The following is a 24,552-nucleotide window of genomic DNA, read 5'->3' as shown; positions in this document are numbered from 1 at the left end:
TAACTATAACATTTATTTTTTTTATTCTGAGTCGAGTGCATAAAACATTTTAGCACCAAGTTGAACACAGTCATATAAGTACAATAATAAGAACAGTTCAATAAGTGTTTTTAGAAAAATCCTTCATTAGTCAGACAGTAGGTCAATAGCAGTTTAGAAGGTAGAACCTGTCGGCATCTCCATCTTGCAGGAAAAGGTCACTGGAGATATATCATATAGAACTAGGTGTTGAAGCTTTAGTGTCCAGGGGGAATCTACCGATGATTTCCTGAATTTCTCGCTGTACAGACAAAGGCCAGGCCTCCACCTCTTTTCCCAGGCTCTTGGCCTTTTGGAACAGAATATCCTGTCGATGCTGCAGCTCTGCCAGGAGTTCCTTGTTCCTCTCTATTTGTTGCAATGTACTTGAAATAAATGTTGTAACTTTTGAGTCCTGCATTAAATGATTAAACTCTTCTTGTGTGAGGCCAAGAGATGAGGCTTCCAGAGTCTCGATGAAAGTAGCTGCACAGCACTGGAAGGGAAACATAAAAACTATACGTCAAACTGTATTCCACTACTACCTACCATTTGCTATCTGATCTCTGGACAATCTGGTCAAAGATATTTTTTTTCCAAGGAGAATGAAGTCCCAATGGAAAATACCCCCACAAAATTTGATGCACTTGACAAATACATTTGCTTATAAATATTACAAATCATTTCTATACAGGAAAGGGGACATCTGATAATGTCACTTAAGACCATTAAGGATGTCCCTTGACATATGGTTATCCCATGAGATTAAAAATTGAGAGGATCCATCTGCAATATGGGAAGTGATTACTCACATTTATGAAGGTTTAGTAATAATATTCACCACTTTAAGGTCTTTTCAGAAACTTAATAGTCAATAGACAAAAATGCAAACAATATTGATTGTATATCAGAGTGCACTGTTCCCATCACACAGTAGCCAAGGATGTCCTCACTATTAAAACATAATTTATTTGCTTCCAAATTTTTCTCTTAATGAGGAAAAAATGCATGCCATTTTTTTTTCATTAACAACTGTGACCTTTTACGCCTCCCACCAATGTTTAAAATGGGGCAGAGTTTATTAGCGGGGCATGACCAGCAGTGGTCCAAAAACACGTATTATGCTTTAAGCCAGTAAAAGGTGCAAAAAGCTGTATAAATCTATGCCTTCTCATAGCAGGTGTATCTTTCATTTTCTGGCTCCACTTAGTAAATTTGCCACACATGAAACCTCAGTCCTAGGAAAGCTCCTTCTTGGCACTCTGTGTGAATAAAACAACCCCAACACATCAGCAAGACTCCTCTATGTATCACAGTAGGGATTGGGTTGTTTTCTTTGAAAGCATATTTTGTTTTCTAGGAACACAGATGCTGTGTGTTCTACCCCATTTTTGTTTCATCTGCCCAAAGGACATTTCACCAGGAGGACTGTGACATCCAACATGTTCAGCCGTGCATGACCAGTTTAAGACTGGGGCCACACACAGACTCTCTGTAGGAATACATAGAACCCCATGTAGATGCAACTTTGATGGGACATTTATACTAATGTTGTGTGACAGATATTGATAAAATCTTATTTCTTTATTGTTCCCCTGTAAACCCATGTATAAATGGATGATAAAAGTCTTCTAATTTCACCACTTTTCAGTATAAATTATGCATTACATAAACTAGTTTGTTTATCAAATGGTACTGAGGTCCAGCGACTGAAACAGTAAAGCTGCAGTATACTCACAAAGCTGGTAAAATAATATCCAGACTCCCCTGTCATAAGTCTTCTGGGATTGCAGAATCTGGTGATGTACTGCAGGTTTGACCACAGGCGGGGCGGGTTTGCCTTCAGTGTACTATATATAAGACAAGACAGTAAATCGTCCGCTGTGGCTGGCTCTTTCTTAGAGTTGTGTATGGATTTGTAGAGGTAGTTACAAGCTCTAGACACGCAGGTTAGCTTGTCTTGGGGAGCTCTCTTGGAATCCATTTCTATTAGTGCTGCAAGAAAATAAATAACACAAACAATGGGTGGTTCTTAAAAAGAGCAAAACAGAAATAACATAATAAACTGAGGACAACCAGATACAAACAGTGCTCAGGAAGGACCTATAGATGGACATAGTCACATTAGAAGAAGACATAATCTCTCTGGTTAGAAATCCTTGTCAAAGAATTGTAAAGAAAGCAACAAATGACAGAAAGCATTTAAATCACTAAAACATGAGGGTAACAAAGAAGAATGGAAAAACTAAGGAAAAAAATTGAACATGTAAAAGACAAATAAAAGCAGCCAAACTAGAGACAGAGAGACTCATCGCCAAAGAGAGTAAAACTAACCCTAAAATGTTCTTCAATTATATAAATGGTAAAAAGTATAAATTTGAAGTTGTCGGCCCTTTACAGAGTAATGAGGGGGGAGTTGCAGAGAGCGATGAGGAGAAAGCAAAGCTAATAAATATTTATTCTCCACTGTATTTACTAAGGAAAATAAACTGTCAGATGACATGCAGAATGTAAAAGTTAATTCCCCATTAAAAGTGCCCTGTCTGACCCGGGAAGAAGTATAGTGGCGTCTTAAAAAGATTAAAATAGACAAATTGCCAGGACAGATGGCATACACCCCCGTATCCTAAGAGAATTAAGTAATGTCATAGCCAGACCCTTATTTCTGATATTTAAGGACTCTATACTGACAGGGAGTGTTCCATAGGATTGCCGCATAGCAAATGTAGTGACAATATTTAAAAAGGGTCCACGAGCAGAGCCTGGAAACTATAGGCCATATCTCTCGCAGGTAAACTGTTTGAAGGTTCTCGGAGAGGCTATCTTGGAGTACCTCAATGAAAATAAGCATATAACGCCATATCAGCATGGCTTCATGAGGGATCGGTCATGTCAAACTAGTTTATTCCGTTTCTATGAGGAGGTAAGTTCTAGACTTGACAGCGGGGAATCAATGGATGTTGTATATCTGGACTTCTCCAAAGCATTTGACACTGTACCACATAAAAGGTTAGTATATAAAATGAGAATGCTCGGACTGGGAGAAAATGTCTGTATGTGGGTAAGTAACTGGCTCAGTGATAGAAAACAGAGGGTGGTTATTGTACACACTCAGATTGGGTCACTGTCACTAGTGGGGTACCTCAGGGGTCAGTACTGGGCCCTATCCTCTTCAATATTCAAGATTGGAGGCTTGGGCAGATAAGTGGCAGATGAGGTTTAACACTGACAAATGTAAGGTTATGCACATGGGAAGGAAAAATGCAAGTCACCCGTACATACTAAATGGTAAAGCATTGGGTAACACTGACATTGAAAAGGACTGAGGAATTTTAGCAAACTAAGCTGCAGAAACCAGTGTCAAAATTAGGGTTAGTCACTTTAGAAAAAAGACAACTGAGGGGAGATCTAATAACTATGTATAAATACATCAGGGGTCAGTACAGAGATCTATCCCATCTATTTATTCCCAGGACTGTGACAAGGGGACATCCTCTGCACCTGGAGGAAAGAAGGTTTGTACACAAACATAGAAGAGGATTCTTTACGGTAAGAGCAGTGAGACTATGGAACTCTCTGCCTGAGGAGGTGGTGATGGTGAGTACAATAAAGGAATACAAGAGGGGCCTGGATGCATTTCTGGAGTGTAATAATATTACAGGCTATAGCTACTAGAGAGGGGTCGTTGATCCAGGGAGTTAGTCTGATTGGAGTCAGGAAGGAATTTTTATTCCCCTAAAGTGATGAAACATATGTTTAGTTTACCGGTAAACTGCTTTCCAGGAGTCCGGAATGACAGCACCCATGGAGGATGTCCTTACTGGTTTCTGTTGGGACAGGAAGAGAGACAGTTTAAAGGGCCCCTCCCCACCCCCTTGCTCCAGTGTTTATAACTTACTACACCGGATAGGCTGCCACATCTTTATTTCAAGAACAAGTGTTACTTCACACTGTATACAGTAGCAGTACAAATATACCAACCAAAAAAGTGTCCCGGAAGGAACAGAAAATGGGGGGGTAGTATTGGGTGCTGTCATTCCGGACTCCTGGAAAGCAGTTTACCGGTAAACTAAACATATGTTTCCAGGACGTCCTCCATGACAGCACCCATGGAGAACTAACAACTTAGAACGCCATTTAGGGGGGGACCACTGCTTGTAGGACCTTACGGCCAAAAGCCAAGTCCTGATTGGCCATAGAGTCCAGTCTGTAGTGTCTGACGAAGGTAGTGGAGGAGGACCAGGTTGCCGCTCTGCAGATCTGGTCGATGGAAGCTCCAGCCTTCTCCGCCAAGGTTGCGGACATGGCTCTGGTGGAATGAGCCCTCAACGTTATGGGGCAGGATGAACTCTGCAGTCTATAACATTCCCTGATGGTCTCCTTGATCCAGCGGGCTAAAGAGGTTTTAGAGGCTTTGCTTCCCTTGTTCCTACCACCGAATTGGATGAGGAGGTTCGCTGACTTTCTCCAGGATTTTGTCCGCTTGATGTAGGCGAGGACCGTTCTTCTTACATCAAGACAGTGGAACCGCTCCTCCTGTATGTTTTTGGGGGAGGTACAAAACGAAGGGAGAATTATCTCCTGTTCTCTGTGAAACGTTGAGACAACTTTGGGAAGAAAGGAATGATCCAGCCTAAGAACTATCCTATCGTCTAGGACTTTCAAAAAGGGGTCCCTAACTGACAGGGCCTGAATTTCGCCTATCCTACGAGCAGTAGTGATGGCTATTAAAAACACCGCCTTGAGGGATAGAAGTTTGATGGGAATGTCCTCGATAGGTTCGAAGGGAGCATCACATAGGCCATTTAGAACTATATTTAGATCCCACTCAGGGACTGTTTGTCTAAGGGTGGGCCGTATTCTGGAGACTGCTCTGACAAATCTCTTGACCCACCTATGTTCTGCCAATGGTATATCTAAGCAGCAACTTAAGGCTGAGATCTGTACCTTGAGGGTACCTGGTCTTAGACCTATATCGAACCCTTTCTGGAGAAAATCTAGTATAATGCCTATGGATGGATTACTGGACCCTGGATGATTCTGAACTAGCCAAGATGAGAACTTCTTCCATATTTTGAGATATATGGCTGAAGTCACCGGTTTACGGCATTGCTGCAGTGTTGATATTACCTGATTGGAGAGACCCTTCTTCCTCAGGGTTTGCCTCTCAGGATCCAAGCAGTCAGTCTCAGCTTGTTGAGATTGGGATGCTCCAGAGGTCCCTGCGTTAACAGATCTTTCCTGTCTGGAAGGGGGTACGGGTCTTTGATCGACATTTCCCTCAAGATGGGATACCAAGCTCTCTTGGACCAGTCTGGTGCGACCAGGATCAGAGTGGTGGTACTGGTCCTCATCTTCTTTAGGACTGCCGGGATTAGGGGAAAAGGAGGAAAAGCGTAGGCCAGTTTCATGTCCCAATTCTGGGCTAAGGAGTCTACTGCCACTGGGTTTTCGCTGGGGTTTAGTGAGTAAAAACAGTCCAGTTGAGAATTCCCCCTGGATGCGAAGAGGTCTATTTCTGGATAACCCCATAGCTGGCAGACCTGTCTGAAGACCTGTTTGTTCAGATTCCATTCTCCCGCGTCTATCCTGTGGCGGCTTAGGAAGTCGGCTCTCGAGTTCTGAGACCCCTTTAGATGGGTTGCTGAAATGGACCGAACCTCCCTTTCTGCCCATATGAAGATTTGATCTGCTAGATCCTGAAGGAGCGGGCATCTGGTACCGCCCTGTCTTTTTAGATAACATACCGTAGTAATGTTGTCGGATAGGATCCTGACATGTTGATCCTTGAGGAGACGTTTGGCTGCTGTCAGAGTCCTCAGCACTGCCTTCAGTTCCCGGTAGTTTGAGGATCTTATCCTGTCTTGAAGGACCCAGGAACCCTGGAAGAGATGCTGGTCCACGTGCCCCCCCCCAGCCATTCAGACTCGCGTCCGTGGTGACGGTTATGGCTGGAGTCAAATTCCACGGGACTCCTTTCTCCAGATTCCCTGGTTCTGTCCACCAGGACAGGGATTTTATCACTTTTCCCGATATTTTCATCCTGGAGTTTAGAGAACGGTGGTCTCTGTTCCAAGCTGTCAAAACTGCATTCTGGAGGGTCCTGGAGTGGAATTGGGCCCAGGGTACTATTGAGATGCAGGAGGTCATCAGACCCAGGATCTGCATGGCTTCCCTGATCGAGTGGGTTTTCCTCTTTTTGAACAACTCTATCTTTTGTCTCAGATTGGTCTGTTTTCTCTCTGGAAGAAATGAGTGTTGTATTCTTGTATCCAGGAGAGTGCCTAGGAATTCCTTTCTTGTGTCCGGTATCAAGTCGGATTTCGGGTAGTTCACGATCCACCCCAAGTCCTTGAATAGGGCTAAGGTTTGGTGGATGTCCCCCATCAATTTTTGAACCGAGTCTGCTATCAGCAAGAAGTCGTCCAGGTAGGGCACGATTGTAATTGTATTCTGGCGAAGGAAGGCCATCATTTCGGATACTACCTTTGTGAATAGGCGGGGGGCAGATGAGATACCGAACGGCAGGCACTGGAACTGGTAGTGAGAGGTCTCCTTTCCGTACCTGACCGCAAACCTTAAGTACTGATGGTGTTGGGGATGTATGGGGATGTGGTAATACGCATCCTTGAGGTCCAATGTGCAAAGGTGAGCACCTGGAGGGATCAGAGGAGTGGAGGATTTTATTGACTCCATCTTGAACCTGTAGTACGTCACCCACCTGTTCAGAAACTTTAAGTTGATGATTGTCCTCATCGACCCGTCTGGCTTCTTTACAAAGAAAAGTCTTGAGTAATGGCCTGTGAACTGCTGGGGAGGAGGAACCTGGGTGATAGCTCCCAGAGCCAGGAGGTCTTGAATATGTGACCTTAGTTGCTGTTGGAGGAGAGGAGATTCGAAATAGGTCACCTGGAACACTTGGGGAGGAGGAGTTCTGAAATCTATCCTGAAGCCGTCCCTGATGGAGTCCAGGATCCATTGATTGCAGGTAACTCTCTTCCATCTTTCCCAAAAGTGACGAAGTCTCCCTCCCACTGGTCTGGCGTCATGGTTTCCCTGTATTGGTGTTGGGGTTGAAGAGGAAACCCCTGCCTCTACCCTTGGGGTAGCTCCAGCGGCCCGATTTCCCTTTCCCTCTATAGGTCCTGGCCTGATTTTGGCCTGAGGGCCTCCGAAAGGGCTGGGTTTTTTTTGGCTTCTCCTCAGGGAACCCCTTCTTGTTATCTGCCGCATTCTGGAGAATAGAGTCCAGAACTGGGCCGAACATAAACGAGCCAGAGAACGGAATGGAGCAGAGTCTGTTCTTTGACGCTACGTCTCCAGACCAGGACTTGAGCCAGAGGGCCCGTCTAGCAGCGTTAGTCTGAGACTGGGACTTGGCTGCGAATCTAATGGTCTCCGCTGAGGCGTCCGCCAGGAAACTAGAGGCCATCTTTAGAAGCGGGAGAGACTCTAGGATTTCTTCCCTGGATGTTCTTGCCCTAAGGTGACTCTCCAGTTGATTAATCCACAAGATTAAGGCTCTGGAAACCGAAGTAGCTGCAATGTTGGTATTAATTGCGGTTGCCCCTGACTCCCAGGATTTTTTCAACAGGCCGTCTAGCTTCCTATCCATGGGGTCCCTTAGCTGTGACGAATCCTCAAAGGGTATTGAGGTTTTTTTCACGACCTTGGCCACCTGGATATCAACTTTGGGAACCTCGTCCCAGAGGTTAGTGTCCTTTGGGTCAAACCGTAGACGATTTTTAAAATCCCTGGGAATAAAGAGCTTCCTTTCGCCGTCAGCCCATTCCTCTGTGATGAGATCTTTAAGATTTTCATTTATTGGGAAGACGTTCTTTCTCCTGACTTTAAGACCCCTAAACATTTCGTCCTCAACCGAACGAGTCTGATCCTCCTCCTCAATAGCCATGGTCTGTCTAATGGCGGTGAGCAGAGAATCTAAGTCCTCGGACGAAAAGAAGTATCTTCTCTGCTCATTCTGATGGAGGGACTCCATGTCGTCATTGTCTGAGACACATAACCCTACTTCCTCTGAGTCAGAGCCTGACTGGATCCTGGCTTTTTTGGAGGAGGGGGGGGAAGGAGGAGGGGGTGTTTGGCTAGAGGTTGCCGCCTGCACCTCCTCTCTTACAATATCCCTTAGATCTGAAAGCAGGGATGTGCGTTCGTCCCTCATAATTTTGGAGATACATTCTGGGCATAGCTGCTTCTTATAGGACTCTAGCAGCTTTGTTTGGCAGGTCGGGCATTTCCTGCCCTTCTTTTTGGGATCCCCATGAGGCCTGTGCCCTGGTTCCTTAGAAGTCTAAGAGAAAGGGGGGGATAAGGCCATTAGGGAACTGCTGAGCCAAAGACCTATCCCTGTACAAGGTATTACTTACAGGGGCCTGGACGGGGGAGTCTGAGCAAGTTTCAAGTTTGCTGGACGCCTGGACCTCCATGATGCAACCTAGCAGGCTGCCATCTGGCGTCTTAAATAAGATTCAGGTGACTTACCGGTCCGCCCGTCGCCGCCTGACTCCGCCTCCACTTCTTTCCCAGGGGGACTCATTCCAGGGAAGAGTCAACCCCCAGGACATGCGAGACCACCGGATCGGCGTGTCTCCAGCATGCTGCTCGCCGCGTCGCTCCACAGATCAGCGTCATTACTTCCGGCTTCCGGTCACGTGAGTGCGGCCAGGAACTGACGTCAGAGGAGGCAGGAGCCGAAGCCGAGCCCAGAGCTCCGATGGGGAGAAGCGGCAACAGCGTCCCCGATTCCGGCCGGCCAGAGAGCGAATCGGGGACTTAACCAGGGGACCGCTTCCCAGAGTGGTGCTGGTTCGGGGGCCTGCCGAGTCTGAAGAGGAGAGGTAGGAACCCCCCGACCAGACTCGCCCCCGTTCCCTACCTAACTTTCTAGGAGAGAGCTGTCTAACTCCTCCTATCCCTGTTGGGACAGGAAGAACACTGGAGCAAGGGGGTGGGGAGGGGCCCTTTAAACTGTCTCTCTTCCTGTCCCAACAGAAACCAGTAAGGACATCCTCCATGGGTGCTGTCATGGAGGACGTCCTGGAAAATTAGCTTCTACCTCACAGTTTTTTTTTGCCTTCTCTGGATCAACTTGCAGCATAACAGGCCGAACTGGATGGACAAATGTCTTTTTTCAGCCTTATAAACTATGTTACTATGTTTGTAGCATGGACTTCATATAACAATAAAATGTGTGCTCCTGGCTCAGACTCAGCAGACATTAGATATTTGTTGGCAGCCATCAATATAATTTCAAAGTTGCAGGTACTATAGAAAGGCCCGATTACATTTTTTCCTGTACATATGTTTTACACAAGAAAAGTGACTCTAGGTATTGCAGGTCATTATAAGAGAAGAGACAATCGGCTCACCTGCAGTTCAAAATTCATATGGTAGTGAAGGAACGTCAGGGCTGGCTCCCACATACATATACATCCAATAGAAGCAAAATCCAGCATGGCACCTTAAAATCCCAGGTGTTTTTTTTCAATATAGGACACAAAAACATGTTGAAAAACCAATCCCCTCACACATTTCGAGTGATAAAATACTCTTACTCATAGCATGACATTGGATTTTAATGTGTGCTGGATGTCACTTCTATTGATATTATGTTATTGTAACGCAACCGTAAAATTCGTTTCTATAGGGCCATGCCCACATTTGTATTTTTTGCAAATCAGCGTGGCCAATCCACAAATTACAGAACATGTCCTTGTGGGCGAAATAGTCATTTCTATTGATGAGAGTGAGAAAAATATGGAATGCACAAAGAAGGTATCCATATCTGAAATACTGGTATGGTCGAGTGCATGACACCAAATGATTTATCATAACTGGTTCAAAGAAAAAGCTGAGCACCTTCTAATGACAACTCATCAGGTGGACTCTAAAACAGGATCTGTCACGTCCTCACAGAAGTGCTACTTACCTCTGCAGCCGCATTATCACAGTTTTTCTTTTTGTTCTAACCTCTCCTATTTGCCCGCTATTGATACGGTTATTTTCAGCGCCCAGAAGTAGTGAATTGTCAAGTGGGCAGTACCCAGTGTCAATGGCTGAGGTGACATTTCATTGACAATAAATGCTGGGGACTGCTCGCTTGACTATTCACAGGGTGCCAAAGCTCTCGGCACAGATAATGGCTTAATTGGAGGGGCTAGAAGAAGAGAAAAAACAGAGCAGAGGTCAACAATAAGGCGGCTGCAAAGGTATGCAGCCAGTCGTACATCTGGGAAGACGTGATGGCTCCTGTTATAGTTTGTAAGGTTTAGAAAGTCCCCTAATAACATATGCCCAAGGGCTAGGACAGAATAATTTGCTTCCGTGTAATTTTACTCCATAAATATCATCATACCACATATGGAATTCTGAAAAGAAACCTATATTTTCTTGTTACCAGTTACAGCACAAGAGATCCCATTCTTCTCGTCTTCACTCTCTTCTACTATTGGGAGTTGAAGCATCCTTGGCGTGACCCAACTCAATGACCTAAAACAGAAAAGGGGGTCATAAGAAACACTGAAACCGGGAAGGGGCATCATGCACTGGACATTCAAATGTTTTGTAGGCTTGCCATAATGAAATATTTTCTCTGTCAATTACACTAGGTCCACAAACACATGCAAAAAGCCACAGGGAGTCTCAGGTTACTGCTGGGCACTCACTCAATGTCTCACAAAGATCACTCTTTCTAGATCACTCATTGCACCATCTGCTTGGCTCATCATGGCTTCCAGCAAAACAAAGTAAGATCAATACTCTGTAGGTCGGGCATCTGTGGGGGAAAAAGCAGGAATCCTACTACAGGCTTGAAATTCTAAATGTAGAGCACTTACTTGATGCGCTTTCGAAGAGCGAGATCTTTCTGCTCCTCTTGTGAGCTAGGCAGGCAAAATACGGACTTATAAAGTCGTGTCATCACCAGCTTCTCAATATTATCCATCAACTGGTCTCTCTCATCAGACATGTGATCTAGAAGAGATGAAGTCCAAAAAATATTGAGGCCCTAAGGCAGCTCCGTATCCTCCATTCATATAACCAAGAATATGTCCACATAGTAGTTTATATGGAAGCACAGAGACAACTACATCCAAATAGACTGCTATGTGGATGCATACAAGCAAATAAACAGAATTCCTTCCCACGCCATGGTGGTGGTTCCCAACATCCACTATCACAGACTGAATATTGACAATATATTACATAATTATCCTAAATCCACACAACCGTTTTGCGGAATGGGTGTTGACCCAATCATTTCAATGGGGTCGAAAAAGACGCGGACACCACACAGTGTGCTGTCCGCATCTGTAGTTCTGTTCCGCCCCTGCAAGAAAGATACAGCAAGTCCTAATCTTGTCCACAATCGTGGACAGGAATAGGCATTTTCTATATAGCACCGGCCCTGTGCATTCTGCAAAATGTGGAACGCACACTGCCGGTATCAGTGTTTTGCGGATCTGCAATTTGCGGACTGCAAAACACGGTATGGTTGTGTGAATGTATCCTTAAAGTGTAGATAGCTTTATTTCACAGGATCCCAGTTGCTCCAAGTGGATTCATTCCATAAGGCCTCATGCACACGGCTGTTGTTTGGGTCCGCATCCGAGCCGCTGTTTTGGCGGCTCGGATGCGGACCCATTAATTTCAATGGAGCCGCAAAAGATGCGGACAGCACTCCGTGTGCTGTCCGCATCCATGGCTCCGTTCCACGGCACCGCAAAAAAATATAACATGTCTTATTCTTGTCCATTATTTGCGGACAAAAATAGGCATTTATATTGCCGGCGTCCGTTCCGTTCCGCAAATTGCGGAAGGCAACACGGGCGCCTTCCGTTTTTTGCGGATCCGCGGTTTGTGGACTGCAAAAAACGGCACGGCCGTGTGCATGAGGCCTAATACTGTAAATCTTTATAAAGCTGTTGTCCAGTAAATATAATTTTATTTTTTTGTAATAGCCGCGATTGGTGGTCATGTGATACGCTGTCCAGAAGTAAACGGAGGGGACTGGTGCTGGAGGGGTAGTAAATAGGAGTATTGCCAGCTTTATTATTTGGAAGCATCCCCTATCTAAATCAAATATTTACTGGACAACCCTCTAAATGTTAACATTCCGGTTGCCTGCAGCCACCAATAGGGGGTGCTTAGGAGCTTCCAGAAGACAGAGGTATCACTGAGTTAAGCAGAATGTTATAATTTAACTCTATGGTTGTGTGAAGGGAAGCAGGGGTTTGGAGCCCCATAATAAATTTATTATAAAATTAAGTCAGCACAACATTTGGGGTATTTTAACCACAAATATATGATAGGTCTGCTATAAATCATATTTAATGCTCAGTTAGATACATCTTTTTATCAAAATGATTCTACAAATGTTATTTTGAAAGGCAATGACTGTCGATGGCTTTACATTTAGAACATACAGTTTTCTGACTGTCTATTGAAAAGGATCCCTAAATAATGTAATACAATTACACATTATAGTTACACTGACCCCTGACCCCTGACCCCATAATGGACACTGTGATAAGTTTTTTTTTTTTTTTTTATCAAACTTCTGAAAGCAAGGGGAGCTAAGAGATTCCACTTTACTCTCTAAGGGCTGTTTTACACGAGTGGATGCCGTGCGTGACATCCGCTCCATGAATGACAGTCAAGACCCGATGCAGACTGCAGAAGAACGGAGCAGTAACATGACTGATAATGCTCCGTGCCCCTCTGATCTCTTTACTACGAAATCAGTGAGATAAAGTTGTCACTGTGATTTCGTAGTAAAGAGATCACAGAGAGGCACAGAGCATTATCAGTCATGTTACTGCTCCGTGCTTCTGCTGTCCGCATCGGGTCTTGGCTGTCATTCACGCAGCGGATGTCACGCACGGCATCCGCTCGTGTGAAACAGCCCTCAGAGTGGGTCCAAGCTTTTGCCTAGATTCCAGCATAGGAACAGAATACAAGAATTGCTGGATCTGGCATATGTTGGGTACTGCTGAACCCCGATCACTATAATACGTTAGAAGGGCTCCAGCGCATTTTGCGTGATGAATACAGCGGTATTTCATTCTTTATTTTTGCCGTAGATGAGCATGTAGCCTTATGGACATGATCAAACTAACAGGCAATTAAAGACATGGACACCAACATTCATTTACAATGGTCAATAGAAGAGCACAGTGAAGAGGGAAGGAAACATTCATCTGACAGATGGAAACCTTTTATTGATTTACAATCCACAATCGCTACAGGGTTGGTCTTGTTTGTGTAAAGCTCAGGGGAGGCAACAGCCTGGGCAGTGCTCCTGCGCCTACTACAGTGACAATAAACTGGCATACTGTGGAAATCACAGCATATGGTTGATAAGTTGGTATAAACATTTCCCAATGAAAGACAGAAGATACAGTGCCATTTGTGATTAACACCTTAAAGATGCAGCAAATTTTCATTTTTTCATAGTCATACTTTTCTCCCTCAAAAGTGTCATTTCAAAGACAGGTTTTTTTTGCACAGAGCACATGAAAATTAAGAAGCAGCACACCCCAAATTGTATCACCCTGTTTCTCCAGTCTTCAGAAATATCCCCATTGAGGCCCAAATGTAAAGAAAGACCCAGTGGCTTCCAGAACACAAATTTAGCTTGAAAATGTTTGAGGCCCTACTACACCCTTGTAAAGGTGTTAAGCTGCAAACGACAGACCCCCATCCTCCACCCCACCCCAGTTTGAAAACTAGACCCCTTGAGGAAGGGTGTAGTGAGTATTTTGACCACCCAGTTTTTGAAAGAAATTAATGCTAAGCAGGTAAAAAAAAAAAAAAAAAAAAAAAAAAAACTTTTTTTTTTTTTTTTTTACACAAAAGTGTTGTTTAAAGGACAGTTGTTTTGTACAGAGCATATGAACTTGAAGTCGCACACCCCTAAATGTATCACGCTGTTTCTCCTGTCTTCAAAAATATCCCCATTGTGGCCCTAATCCGTAGAGGAGCAGCCAGTGGCTTTCAGGACACATACTGAAAATGTTTCAGGCCCCACTGCACACTTGTGGGGGCATTGAGCTGCCCGAATTATAGAAAACTCCCCAGAAATGACCCTCATTTTAAAAACTAGACCCTTAAAGCAAGCATCTAGTGGTGTATGGGCATGTGGAGGGTGACATTTTTATAGGACAAAATAATGTATATATGGTTTTCTTCAAAAAATTTTATACATTTTCACACAAAACAGAAAAAACTATATTTTAAAACTGGTAACTGTGACTGTCTTAGAAATACCCCACATTCTTATCTTTGTGGTGCATTCAGATGAGAAGTAAAGCTGTATAAGAGGCAGATTTGCCTGTACACACGACTATGTCTCACTAATAAAGTCGTTGTCCACATTTCTGTCATTCTGATGCTGTTGTGAGCAGCGTTCTGGTCTGACATATAATAAAATGATTGCATATATAAAAAAAAAAAAACTGTACTGTAGTGAAGGGAAACATGTCCAAGAAAATGAAGGAAAAGGTATCCAACCATTTGGCAAATTCGGGTTGGACTGAAAGAAAGATGAAAGAACAACTGCAGGGCTGTAATGACAAAGCTATTTTTTCCTGCGCGTCAAGGTAGAAACCTACAGAATATATAAAAGGACAGAACCATCTGTCAGGACAGTAAAGGATCACTAATCCCCAAAATGATGTCAGTATTTCTAGACGGGTTGTCGGGTGTAAGAGGTCCACCAAAAATAAATTCTTAATAAAGCCCTTTGTGTACTGGTAAGGGACAAATCAATCATTAGAGATCAGAGTCTGAATGCCCATATCATAATCCAGTAATGTGGATGGAATTAATAGCTTTGTGTGGCAGGACACAGTCATAACAAATGAAAAGAAAATGAGGTCCTCTGAAAATCCATTCACTAAAAAAATCATATCTGGGATGTAGGGCTTTAGGAATTAGTCCAGCAGGAGGGTGATAAATGACCTAAATTTACTTGGGCAATTATAACCTGAAAAATGTCACTAAGATACATGAAGCTCATGACTGCTAAAATACAGGGGTGGCATAAGGAGCAATGGTTGCCCAGCAAGAGCAAGCTAATATTTTTTTGTGACCAAGAACGTTTGAAGAGGTCCACATTCTGGAATGGACAGATGTGGGCTACTGAGAGGAAACTGCCTTAAAATGAGTTTGTGATTGATAAATTAATTGTACAAATAATATATATATTTTTTTTAAATGTGTTTCCTGTCTGAAAATACTTCACAGTCTGTCAGAGTAAAACAAGCTCAGTAACAGTGCCCAGGCATGGACCGTGACAGACAGTAACGGACACCCAGTGACCGATGGTCACACATGGACAGTAGCTGACATCCACTGACGGACAGTAACGGATGCCCAGTTTAGGAGGTATGTGTATTGATTAGATTTTTTTCACAGTAAAGCGCAGACAGGACAATAGTCTGATCTTTCTCCCCTCCCTGAAGAACTGCGCTGAGGAGAGTAACTCAGCGCCTGTCCTGGCCGTGTTCAGTAAATATACCCCTATGTGATCTCCATGGTAGGTTTATCATGGAGATTACATCATCAGGGGCCGATGGATGGTTCTAGTGAAGCCTGAGCACGCATGCACCATTTGGGGAGCAGGACGTTAAGGATGGGGAGCTCAGGAAGCTGATGGCACAGAGCTTTAGTGCTAGTTAGCGCTACTGTGCCGCCATAAAAAAGGAGGCACCATAGCCCAGAGCCCCTTAGTGATAGCTGTAAAAAGGTGTATGGGTGGTTACTAACCAGTTAATATTTTGTGCTTTTAAAAACCTTTTTATTTTTTATTTGTTCTAGTATCATTTTTAGTCCCTCTAGGAGACTTGAACCACAGACAGCAATATAAAATAGTATATAATACTACACTATTGCAGTCTACGGGAATTGTCCCCACTGCCTATTAGACAAAAAGTCCCAGGCTGCCAGAGCAACTGATCGAGGGGGCCCGCTCCCTCTGTCTAACCATTCAGATGCCACAGTCGTTAATGAATGTGGCATCTGAGGGGTTACGTGAACAGGATTACAGTTATCTCCGATCCCAGTCACTGCCAGCAGGTGTCAGCTTGTGAGCCTGCTTAATACATACCGCACATGTAAGACAGATACAGATGTAGCAAAACTAACGCTGAAAACACTGGCAAGAAAATTCTAATTAACTTTCATGGCTTTTGATCCAAGATATCACTGTGACGGTGTTGTCTTGGTTCCTTTTAACTGCACAAAGGGTTACAGAGGATCCATCAGCTCTCCTGACATGTCTTAGTGAATGTGCCACATAACCTAACATTTCTGGAGCATCTATTCTTAGAACTCTGCGTGATGCCATTCCTCTTTTATTCCTACTATAACAATTGGTGTTATTAGTTGTGATGTGCCCCTGCACAGCCTGGCACTGTCCACTCAGTACCGACAGTACCAGTCTCTGTAGGGATACACTCCTTTGACTGGTAACACCCAGATGTCCATTGAGTCATAAAATCCCAGGAGAAATAAAAGAGCAAAGACACAATATTGAGACATAAGGAAAGATGCTCTAGAATTATTATTTCAGGAATACAAGGATGGACTAAAACAGACATAACAAGAGAGGTGACGGGTCCTCATACTACAGATTTACAGAGGAGTTGCATACGCTACCATGTAAAACCTCATTCTAGATGTATTATGAAACTGGGTGTTATTTTTACTTTTAAAGAGGACTTCCACTTAAAACAGATAAAATGCCCAAATATCACTGCTTTGCTATTCAGTAGTAGTGGGCATTTTTGCAAAACCTACAAAAAGGGCAGTCCTATCAGTCATCGCTGGAATTTGGCTGCTGCTAGAATTTAGGAATTAATATATGGCCATTTTTTTTGTTTAACCCTCAAAAATGAAGGTGTTCGTTTTCATGTAGCATGCACTTAGGCACTGACACATTCAGGCACATGTATAATACTTGGGTACCCCCAAATGTCCTTTTGTCAAAAGAACTTGATAAGTATGGTGGTTAATGAATGGTTAATGGATGAAACTGACACAACTGCACTGATAAATCTGCGCCATTGTCTATTCATGAGCCTGTCAGGCACTGGGTATATCTGAGACCGTCTCACCAGGGTAGGAAAGCACAATTTGCTGGTAGAAGCTCTGCACTTCTTCTGCTTTCTGGTCCACAGTTATGACCTGGAAGACAAAACATTTCCCATAAGTCATTCACCAATCTGATAATGGAGTGGACATTACAAGGACACGATGGCAGTGAATAAACGATGACAAGCATGATCTGGGAAGAAACAATACAACCATATGCATCTAATTTGTCCTCATTGTTATATAGCACCAACATATTCCACAGCGTTGTACACTGACTCGCTGTGCTAATACATAGCTCCCATTGGAAACGGTGCAGCATGTCCCGCTTGGCTGAGCTACAGACAGAAAATGTCAACATATCTACCAGTTATATAGGTTTGTTCATGGCAAAGAATACTTTTCATTGTTTTAAAGCTTCAGGGTACAGGGCGCTGGATTTACACGGCCCAATTGTCAGGCGAATTACCGGGAACAAACGCTCATTCCTGATAATCTGCCCTTGTAAATGTGGTGCCGCTCACCCAATAAATGGACACTCTTTCATGCAGCACATTGAATCCTCATTTCTGGGCAGGAGATTGTGCTGCCCAGTGACAATGAATCTCTAGGAGGACGAGCGATGGTAGTAGCCATTTCTCATCCCCATACAGTGCACCATGTAAATGCAGCTCTCACCTCAGCCTCTTGTATCCTCTGAACGAAATTATTGCAGCAAGATAATAACGGTTGTGCCTCTGGACTGCGGAGAGCTTTGAGGAATTCTGTAAAATCTCCTCGAGCCAGTGAGAGAAGGCAAGACTGGGAAAAGTGCAATATGGAACCTGCAAAATAAGCAAAATGTTGCACATATTCCGTGGTGCTTAAATGCCATTGTAATCCCCCACTGTCCCCAGTGGGACTCACAAAATAAATTCCTTATCAGTACATCTGTGGGAAGAAACCAATGCAAACTTAGGGAGAAGAAACAAACTCCATGCAGATGTTGCCCTTGGCTGGATTAGAACCCAGGAGCCCACTGCCAACCAGTGAGCCATATCTGACATTACAGGGGTTTTCCGAGGTTTAAATACTAATGACCTATCTTCTGCCATCAGTATCTGACCCCTGGCACTGGGGAGACCTGCCAATCAGCTTTTCAGTGGCACATGCAGTAGCGCCGTGGCCTTCTCGCAGCTTTCCCTTGGCCAAGTGATGACACCTTCGTCAGTCACGTGGCCTAGGTGCATGTCAGCCCCATAGAAGTGAATGGGGCTGAGCGTGATACCAAGCACAACTGCTATACAATGTACAGCCCTGTGCTTGGTGAGCAGGGAGAAGGACGCGGTGCTCACAGAAGCGCCTTCTCGAACAGCTGATCGGCGGGGGTCCCGGGTGTAAGACCACCATCGGGGACTGAGCTGCACATAGACAATGGAACTGATGAACTGTCCTAGAAAGAGGCACTCAGGGCCTGCAGTCAATTGGTCAGAGAATGTCCCATTAGTGACCCACTGGTGATGGCATCTGCAAAAAAGCTGTATATTGGCACCAAGTACATGAGAGTAGGGCGCTTCTGATCACTGTGACTAATATAACCCAGAGAAAGGTGTGCAGATGAAGAATGACTTACCTGTTGCAGTTTGGCTTGAGGTACATTGCAGACTTCTGACATGGTTGTTGCTGTCATCCTGAAACGCGTCTTTCCTATTGAATAGTTGTGTAGTCTCATTCATATCAGGCTTAACCTGTAGCTTTCCCGTGTGATGTCTAAAACTGCAGAGAGGATAAGACCATGTGGACACACAATGACACTTGTTAATAAGAAGTGCGGAGTTTCCAGGTTATGATGTAGAGTTCCCTGATCAGCCCTGAAACAGGGTTATTTGACCATATAGCCTGTGGGGCCATGACGGTATGTGCAGCGGATTGATCAATACTGTAGCATTACAGGAAACATCACTGGGTGATTGCTGTACACTTGTATTACTATCCCCCTTGACGTGATGGGGTGACCTTAATGTGAAATCCACAGCAGTCACACCATGTGCATAAATGTTCTCAGATACGTTTGCGTTTGGCGGACCATGTGTGGCTTCACATGTATAGTGCACACGCACCTCCTATAAATGACTGGTGTATGAGAAGAAGAGTGCAAACATCACAAAATATATCACCAAACCAGTACATGCAGGGAAACATAGAGAAATGCAGCTCAGTGAAAGAAGTGTGCGCCAAAGAACCATTCTGTCATTTACAATAGGACTTTTTTTTAACCGGAAAAATGTGAATTTGGTCTACATTTCTGCTTATGGATAATAAACAGTTCTGTATACTAGTGCTGGACTATTAGACGCTCAAAGAAAATGTACAGCTTTTATTTTTCTGTTTAAAGGGGTTCTCCGGGATTTTACTAGGATAGGCCATAAATATCTAATCAACGAGCGTCCGTCCCCCTGCACTCCCACCAATCAGCTGGAAAGACACTGCGCTGTCCGTTGTGTAGTGGATGGAGCTGGTTACTGCAGCACTGATGCCATTCACTTCAGTAACCAGCCTCATCTACGACACAGTGGACGGAGCGGTGTAGTTGCAGTGCCGGAGCTACTGAACAACAGCTGATCGATGGGGGGGTCAGATCCCCACTGATCAGATATTTATGGCCTATCCTGAGACTAGGAGATAAACTGCTAAATCCTGGAATGAGGAGAAGGATGTAAATACATAAAAACTAACAGATGACAGAAAGTTTACAATATTCCACGGTTTAAAGGGCATCTGTCAGTAGATTTGTATCTATGACTTGCTGACTGTTACATGAGCAGCTGAAGGCACCTGTGTAGGTCCCATGTCCTTATGTGTCCGCATTTTAATATATGCAAAGGAGCCTCTAGGAGCAACAGGGGTGTTGCCGTTACATCTATAGGCTCTGCTCTCTCTGCAACTGCTGAGCCCTCTGCGCTTTAGCAGAGCTAGGAGTTAGAATGTTTACACTGCCTGTCCCTGTCAATTAAAGTGCAGGGGGTGCAGCAATTGTAGAGAGAGCAGAGCCCCCAGGTGTAACAACAATGCCCCCATTGCACCTAGAGGCTCATTTGCATATATTAAAATATCATTGTTCTCAGCAATGCGGGCACATATGATCATGGGGCCAACACAGATGTCTTCAGCTGCCAAGTGCACATGTAACAGGTCAGACAGTGTCATAGGTACAAATCTGCTGACAGATGCCCAGGGACAACAGAAGTTAGCGGGGACACTAATACCGTAGTGCAGAACAAAATACCGCCACATGCGCCACAGTATGAAACTGTATCGTCGTCCTGAGCATGGCAATATAGGCTAATTCAGGAGGGCACCTGCAGGCACTGGCCAGGTGTCTAAGTGCCTGATGCTCATACATGAATTAATGCTGAGAGCAAGAGATTTTGATGTACCCGGCAGAGGGCAACGTGGATGTCTTGGGCAGCCCCCTGGGCATCGGCCCACGGGGAAATTTCCCTGTAGGGTCTAAGGCCAGTCCGCCCCTGGTGTAATGTGCATGGAGAGCTCCCAACAGATGTTGGGACAGAAAGATCAGGGGAAGTGAATATTTTCACCCGATCCTTTTGTTCTCCAGGAGATAAGTGTCTGGCAGCGGCTTTCTCCTCTCTCCCCACTGAATACACATACTGCCGAAACCAGGGGGTCGGTACTGAAACTGGGGGGTCAGTAGAGACAGCTGTCGCTGTATGGCTGCCCTAACACCCAACATCCTCAGTTGCTGATGATATTCTTTATATCTATGCCTGGAGTTAAACATGAAGATGATATAAGAATAACCAGTCCTATTGTTCTCAACCAGAGAAAATGTCACAACGTTAAAATGACCAACTCAGAGGACCACCCATGATGGCGGGTCGGGGGATAACATGAGCCTTTTCATCAATACATTAGATAATTTCATCTCGATATTACATCGAGATTAGAAAGGAAATGGGTGTTCATTAGGAGACCATAATCATATTACGTGAGATCAGTGGGACACAGAGCAGCTGGACAAAGAAAGACAGGGACATACATATGAATGACAAAGCCAAGTCCTCCAGACTGCTGGCATACAAATGGCCTCTCCAGAAGAACAATAATGGGGTTTACACCTACCCGTCTGTCAGGGGCTGGGCCCGCTGCCTCTGCTGGATCCAACACCTGGAACAATAGCCATGCCATGCTGGATTACCATAGAATCCACAGCTCTTCCTGCACATCTCGGCTTGGTAGAGGAACCCTTGGAGTTGGTAAGACGCATTGTCAGTATGCAAAAGTGTGGGATTCTGGTCCTGGGGTAACAGTAGGGCTTTGTGTCCGGGCGATGCAGAACTCATGATCTGTGGAGATGAGAGACCGCACATCCATCACTTACTATAATCTACTACAACTCCCCACAAACAAGCCCCCTTCTCTGGGCACACATTGTACCGCTCCGTCCGCCTCAACCCCTTTAAGCAGGTTATCTTACACTTAAAGGGGTATTCAATGATTTGACGGTATCCCCTATCCAATATTAGATTGGTGGGGGTCTCACTGCTGGAACCCCTACCGAGTACGAGAATGGGGGCCTGCAGGGCTCCGTGAAATAAGCTGAACGGCAGGACAAGCATGCACACATGCCATTCATATCTATGGAACCTGAAAGAACAGGCGAGCGCTGCACTCCGCTATCTCCGTAGTCTCATCGTGCACATGCTCGACCTGCCGCTTACCCCTGCAGGGTACAGGGTTCTTGTGATTAGGGGGGGCCCCATAGTTCTAATAGTTATCCTCTATCCACATACTTCTAATTACCGGAATACCCCTTTAAGCGTTCACATGGCTCTATCATTGGTCCAATGTGAATGTTCTAAGCACATGGATGGAGTACATCCTCTGAACGGCTCCGGCCCGCTAATCATCAGGGTTCCTGACAGATAATGGAACCTCTGACAGAAAGCGAAAAACTATGAATGTGAACAGAGGCTTAGGCTCAAACTATCCCCAGCATAATATACACCCGACCCGTCACATTATACGTAATGCTGCGTACAAAGCTATGCCGTCACCAGCAGCGCCTATCCTGGATTTAAAGGGCGACTCCAATCTCATGAGCGGTGGAGCACCCCCAACAATCCTGAGATTATCCCTGCTGGATAAACAGTATGGCTGGCATGCATAGAAAACAACCAGTAGGAAATGTTAGGGGGTATTTGGGCAGCACTGTGGTGAGAATGTGCCCATGTGATGGCAGTAACACACGCTAACCTGACAGCACTCATACATCATGGCTGGCACAGTCAGACACTCAGTGGAAGCAGGAGGGTAACCTACGCCCCCCATAGAGGACCTCACTATAAACAGCCCACCCCCACAACACAAACAAGAAGAAATACCATGCTGATCACTACCAGCGGGTGTCACCAAAATGTCACGTGTCCCACGTCCCAGCTGATCACTCGCTTCCGGGTCAGCCGCTGCCAAAAGCCGGAAGATCGGGACCGGAAGTGTCCTGTCGTTACTATGGAGACCGGAGTCACACGTTGAACAGTCGTAGAACGCGTTACCTGGGGGTGAGAGTGCGGCATTGCCCGCTAGGAGGCGCTGAGAGAATGCGGCTGGGCCTGTCACCGGCTGGTCACACACACAGTACACGGCCAGACAGATCCTAAGATGGCAAAACAGTACTGCCACCAATAGCGATCTCGTTATTGAATATTTATTAATAATGTCACATATATGGTGAGGATGCCATGCTACAAAGCTTGTGGCTCCGTCACCCTGGGTCATGGATTAACCCCTTAATGACTGAGCCTCCGTGACCAGGCCTATTTTTGAGAATCTGACATGTATCACTTTATGTGGAATGAGGTTTAAGTGACCCTCTATATTTAATATTTCAATAATCTGCGACTATAAATTCCTGTTTCTGGTCTTATCATTTAAAATATAACTTTTATTCTTTCTTTATTAAACAATACATTGCCACGAAAACATAAAGTAAAAATGTTAAAAATACATATGGAGGGCAACTATATTTGGGGCTGAGGGTGCGATGGTGAATCAGAGGGATATTACTCCATATCTCGCCGAAGCTGCGTGCAGGCTAGTTAATGATGTAACCTATATCACTGTAATTTGATGTCTACAATGTCGGCCGACACCAGGCATTCTGTCACCCAGACCGCACCCTATAGAGGTTGCTTCTTTGATTAATATCATGCCCCTTTCTATGAAACATGTCGGGGGAGCTGCATCTTTAATACTATTTAAAAAATTATGGCAGGGCAAAAAACGGAATAGGGATAAGGCGATCTGCAGACGCCGAATACACCTGAATATATGATAGGGGCAGTGTAGATAGGAAAGTACAATAGTACAGCTACCGAGAGAGTCATAGCCTGCACGCAGCTTCAGCGAGATATGGAGCAATATCCCTCTGATTCACCAATATAGTAGAGACATCGCACTTTATGTGGTAATATCTTTGGAACGCTTGTACTTATCCAAGCAATTCTGAGATTGGTTTCTCGTGACACATTGTACTTCATGGTAGTCATAAATTTGAATCAATATATTTCACTATTATTTATGAAAAAATCCCAAATTTACCAAAAATTTTGAAAAATTAGCAATTTTCAGAATTTCAATTTCTCTGCTTTTAAAACAGAAAGTGATACCTCATAAAATATTTATTACTTAACATTCCCCATATGTCTACTTTATGATGGCATCATTTTGTAAATATCATACTTTTTTTTTTTATCTTTAAGATTTCCAAAACCCACTTTTTAAGGAGCAGTTCAGGTCTGAAGTCACTTTGTGAGGCCTACATAGTGGATACCCCCATAAATTACCCCATTGTAGAAACTACACCCCTCAAGTTACTCAAAACTTATTTTACAAACTTTGTTAACCCTTTAGGGTTTACCATTTTAATCCATTTTTTTCTTTAACACATCGAGGGCTAACAGCCAAATAAAACTCAATATCTATTACCCTGATTCTGCAGTTTACAGAAACACCCTACATGTGTATGGGCGCATTGCAGGGGACATAAGAAAAGGAGCGCCATATGGTTTTTCGAAGGCAGATTTTGCTGGACTGGTTTTTAGATGCCATGTCCCATTTGAGGCCCCCCTGATGCACCCTTACAGTAGAAACTCCCCAAAAGTGACCCCATTTTGGAAACTACGGGATAAGATGCCAGTTTTATTGGTACTATTTTGTGGTACATATGATTTTTAATCGCTTTATATTATGTTTTTTTCTGAAGCAAGGTATCCAAAGAATAGCTGTTTTGGCACAGTTTTTATTTTTTACAACATTCATCTGACAGGGTAGATCATGTGCTATTTTTATAGAGCAGGTTGTTACGGATGCAATGACATCAAATAGGTCTACTTTATTTGTTTGTGTGTTTCAGTTTTACATATT

General features: G+C 44.3%; 1 protein-coding gene across 3 annotated transcripts; it reads right to left on the bottom strand.

The window, feature by feature from the left end:
- Window positions 1–22,586, bottom strand: LOC122924268 (rab5 GDP/GTP exchange factor-like). 3 transcript variants are annotated; one of them, XM_044275219.1, is made up of 9 exons: window positions 22,527–22,586; window positions 21,250–21,473; window positions 18,740–18,882; window positions 17,806–17,951; window positions 17,151–17,220; window positions 10,872–11,007; window positions 10,433–10,524; window positions 1,757–2,013; window positions 1–514 (listed from the first exon to the last, which is right to left on the bottom strand). In XM_044275219.1, the coding sequence occupies exons 2-9, from the start codon at window positions 21,468–21,470 to the stop codon at window positions 212–214; spliced, it is 1,368 nt and encodes a 455-aa protein (XP_044131154.1). In that variant the 5' UTR covers window positions 21,471–21,473; window positions 22,527–22,586; the 3' UTR covers window positions 1–211. The 3 variants fall into 3 exon arrangements, 2 of the variants coding, with proteins under 2 accessions (XP_044131154.1, XP_044131147.1); XM_044275212.1 differs by having other exon boundaries at window positions 22,512–22,584; XR_006387384.1 differs by lacking the exons at window positions 1–514; window positions 10,433–10,524; window positions 10,872–11,007; ... (3 more) ...; window positions 21,250–21,473; window positions 22,527–22,586 and adding exons at window positions 3,784–4,554; window positions 5,149–8,991 and having other exon boundaries at window positions 1,880–2,013.
- Between the last annotated feature and the right edge of the window lie 1,966 nt (window positions 22,587–24,552).

The sequence above is a fragment of the Bufo gargarizans genome, chromosome 1 (genome assembly GCF_014858855.1).
Source record: "Bufo gargarizans isolate SCDJY-AF-19 chromosome 1, ASM1485885v1, whole genome shotgun sequence".
NCBI lineage: Eukaryota > Metazoa > Chordata > Amphibia > Anura > Bufonidae > Bufo > Bufo gargarizans.
This window is presented reverse-complemented; position numbering and strand designations above follow the sequence as displayed.

Bases quoted from the DNA above. Each gene is read 5' to 3' on its own strand.
- LOC122924268 (XM_044275212.1), bottom strand. The intron at 11,008-17,150 runs GTGAGACGGTCT...CATCTCTTCTAG, and splicing joins AATTGTGCTTTCCTACCCTG to ATCACATGTCTGATGAGAGA. The intron at 2,014-10,432 runs GTAACAAGAAAA...ATTTTCTTGCAG, and splicing joins GATCTCTTGTGCTGTAACTG to CACTAATAGAAATGGATTCC.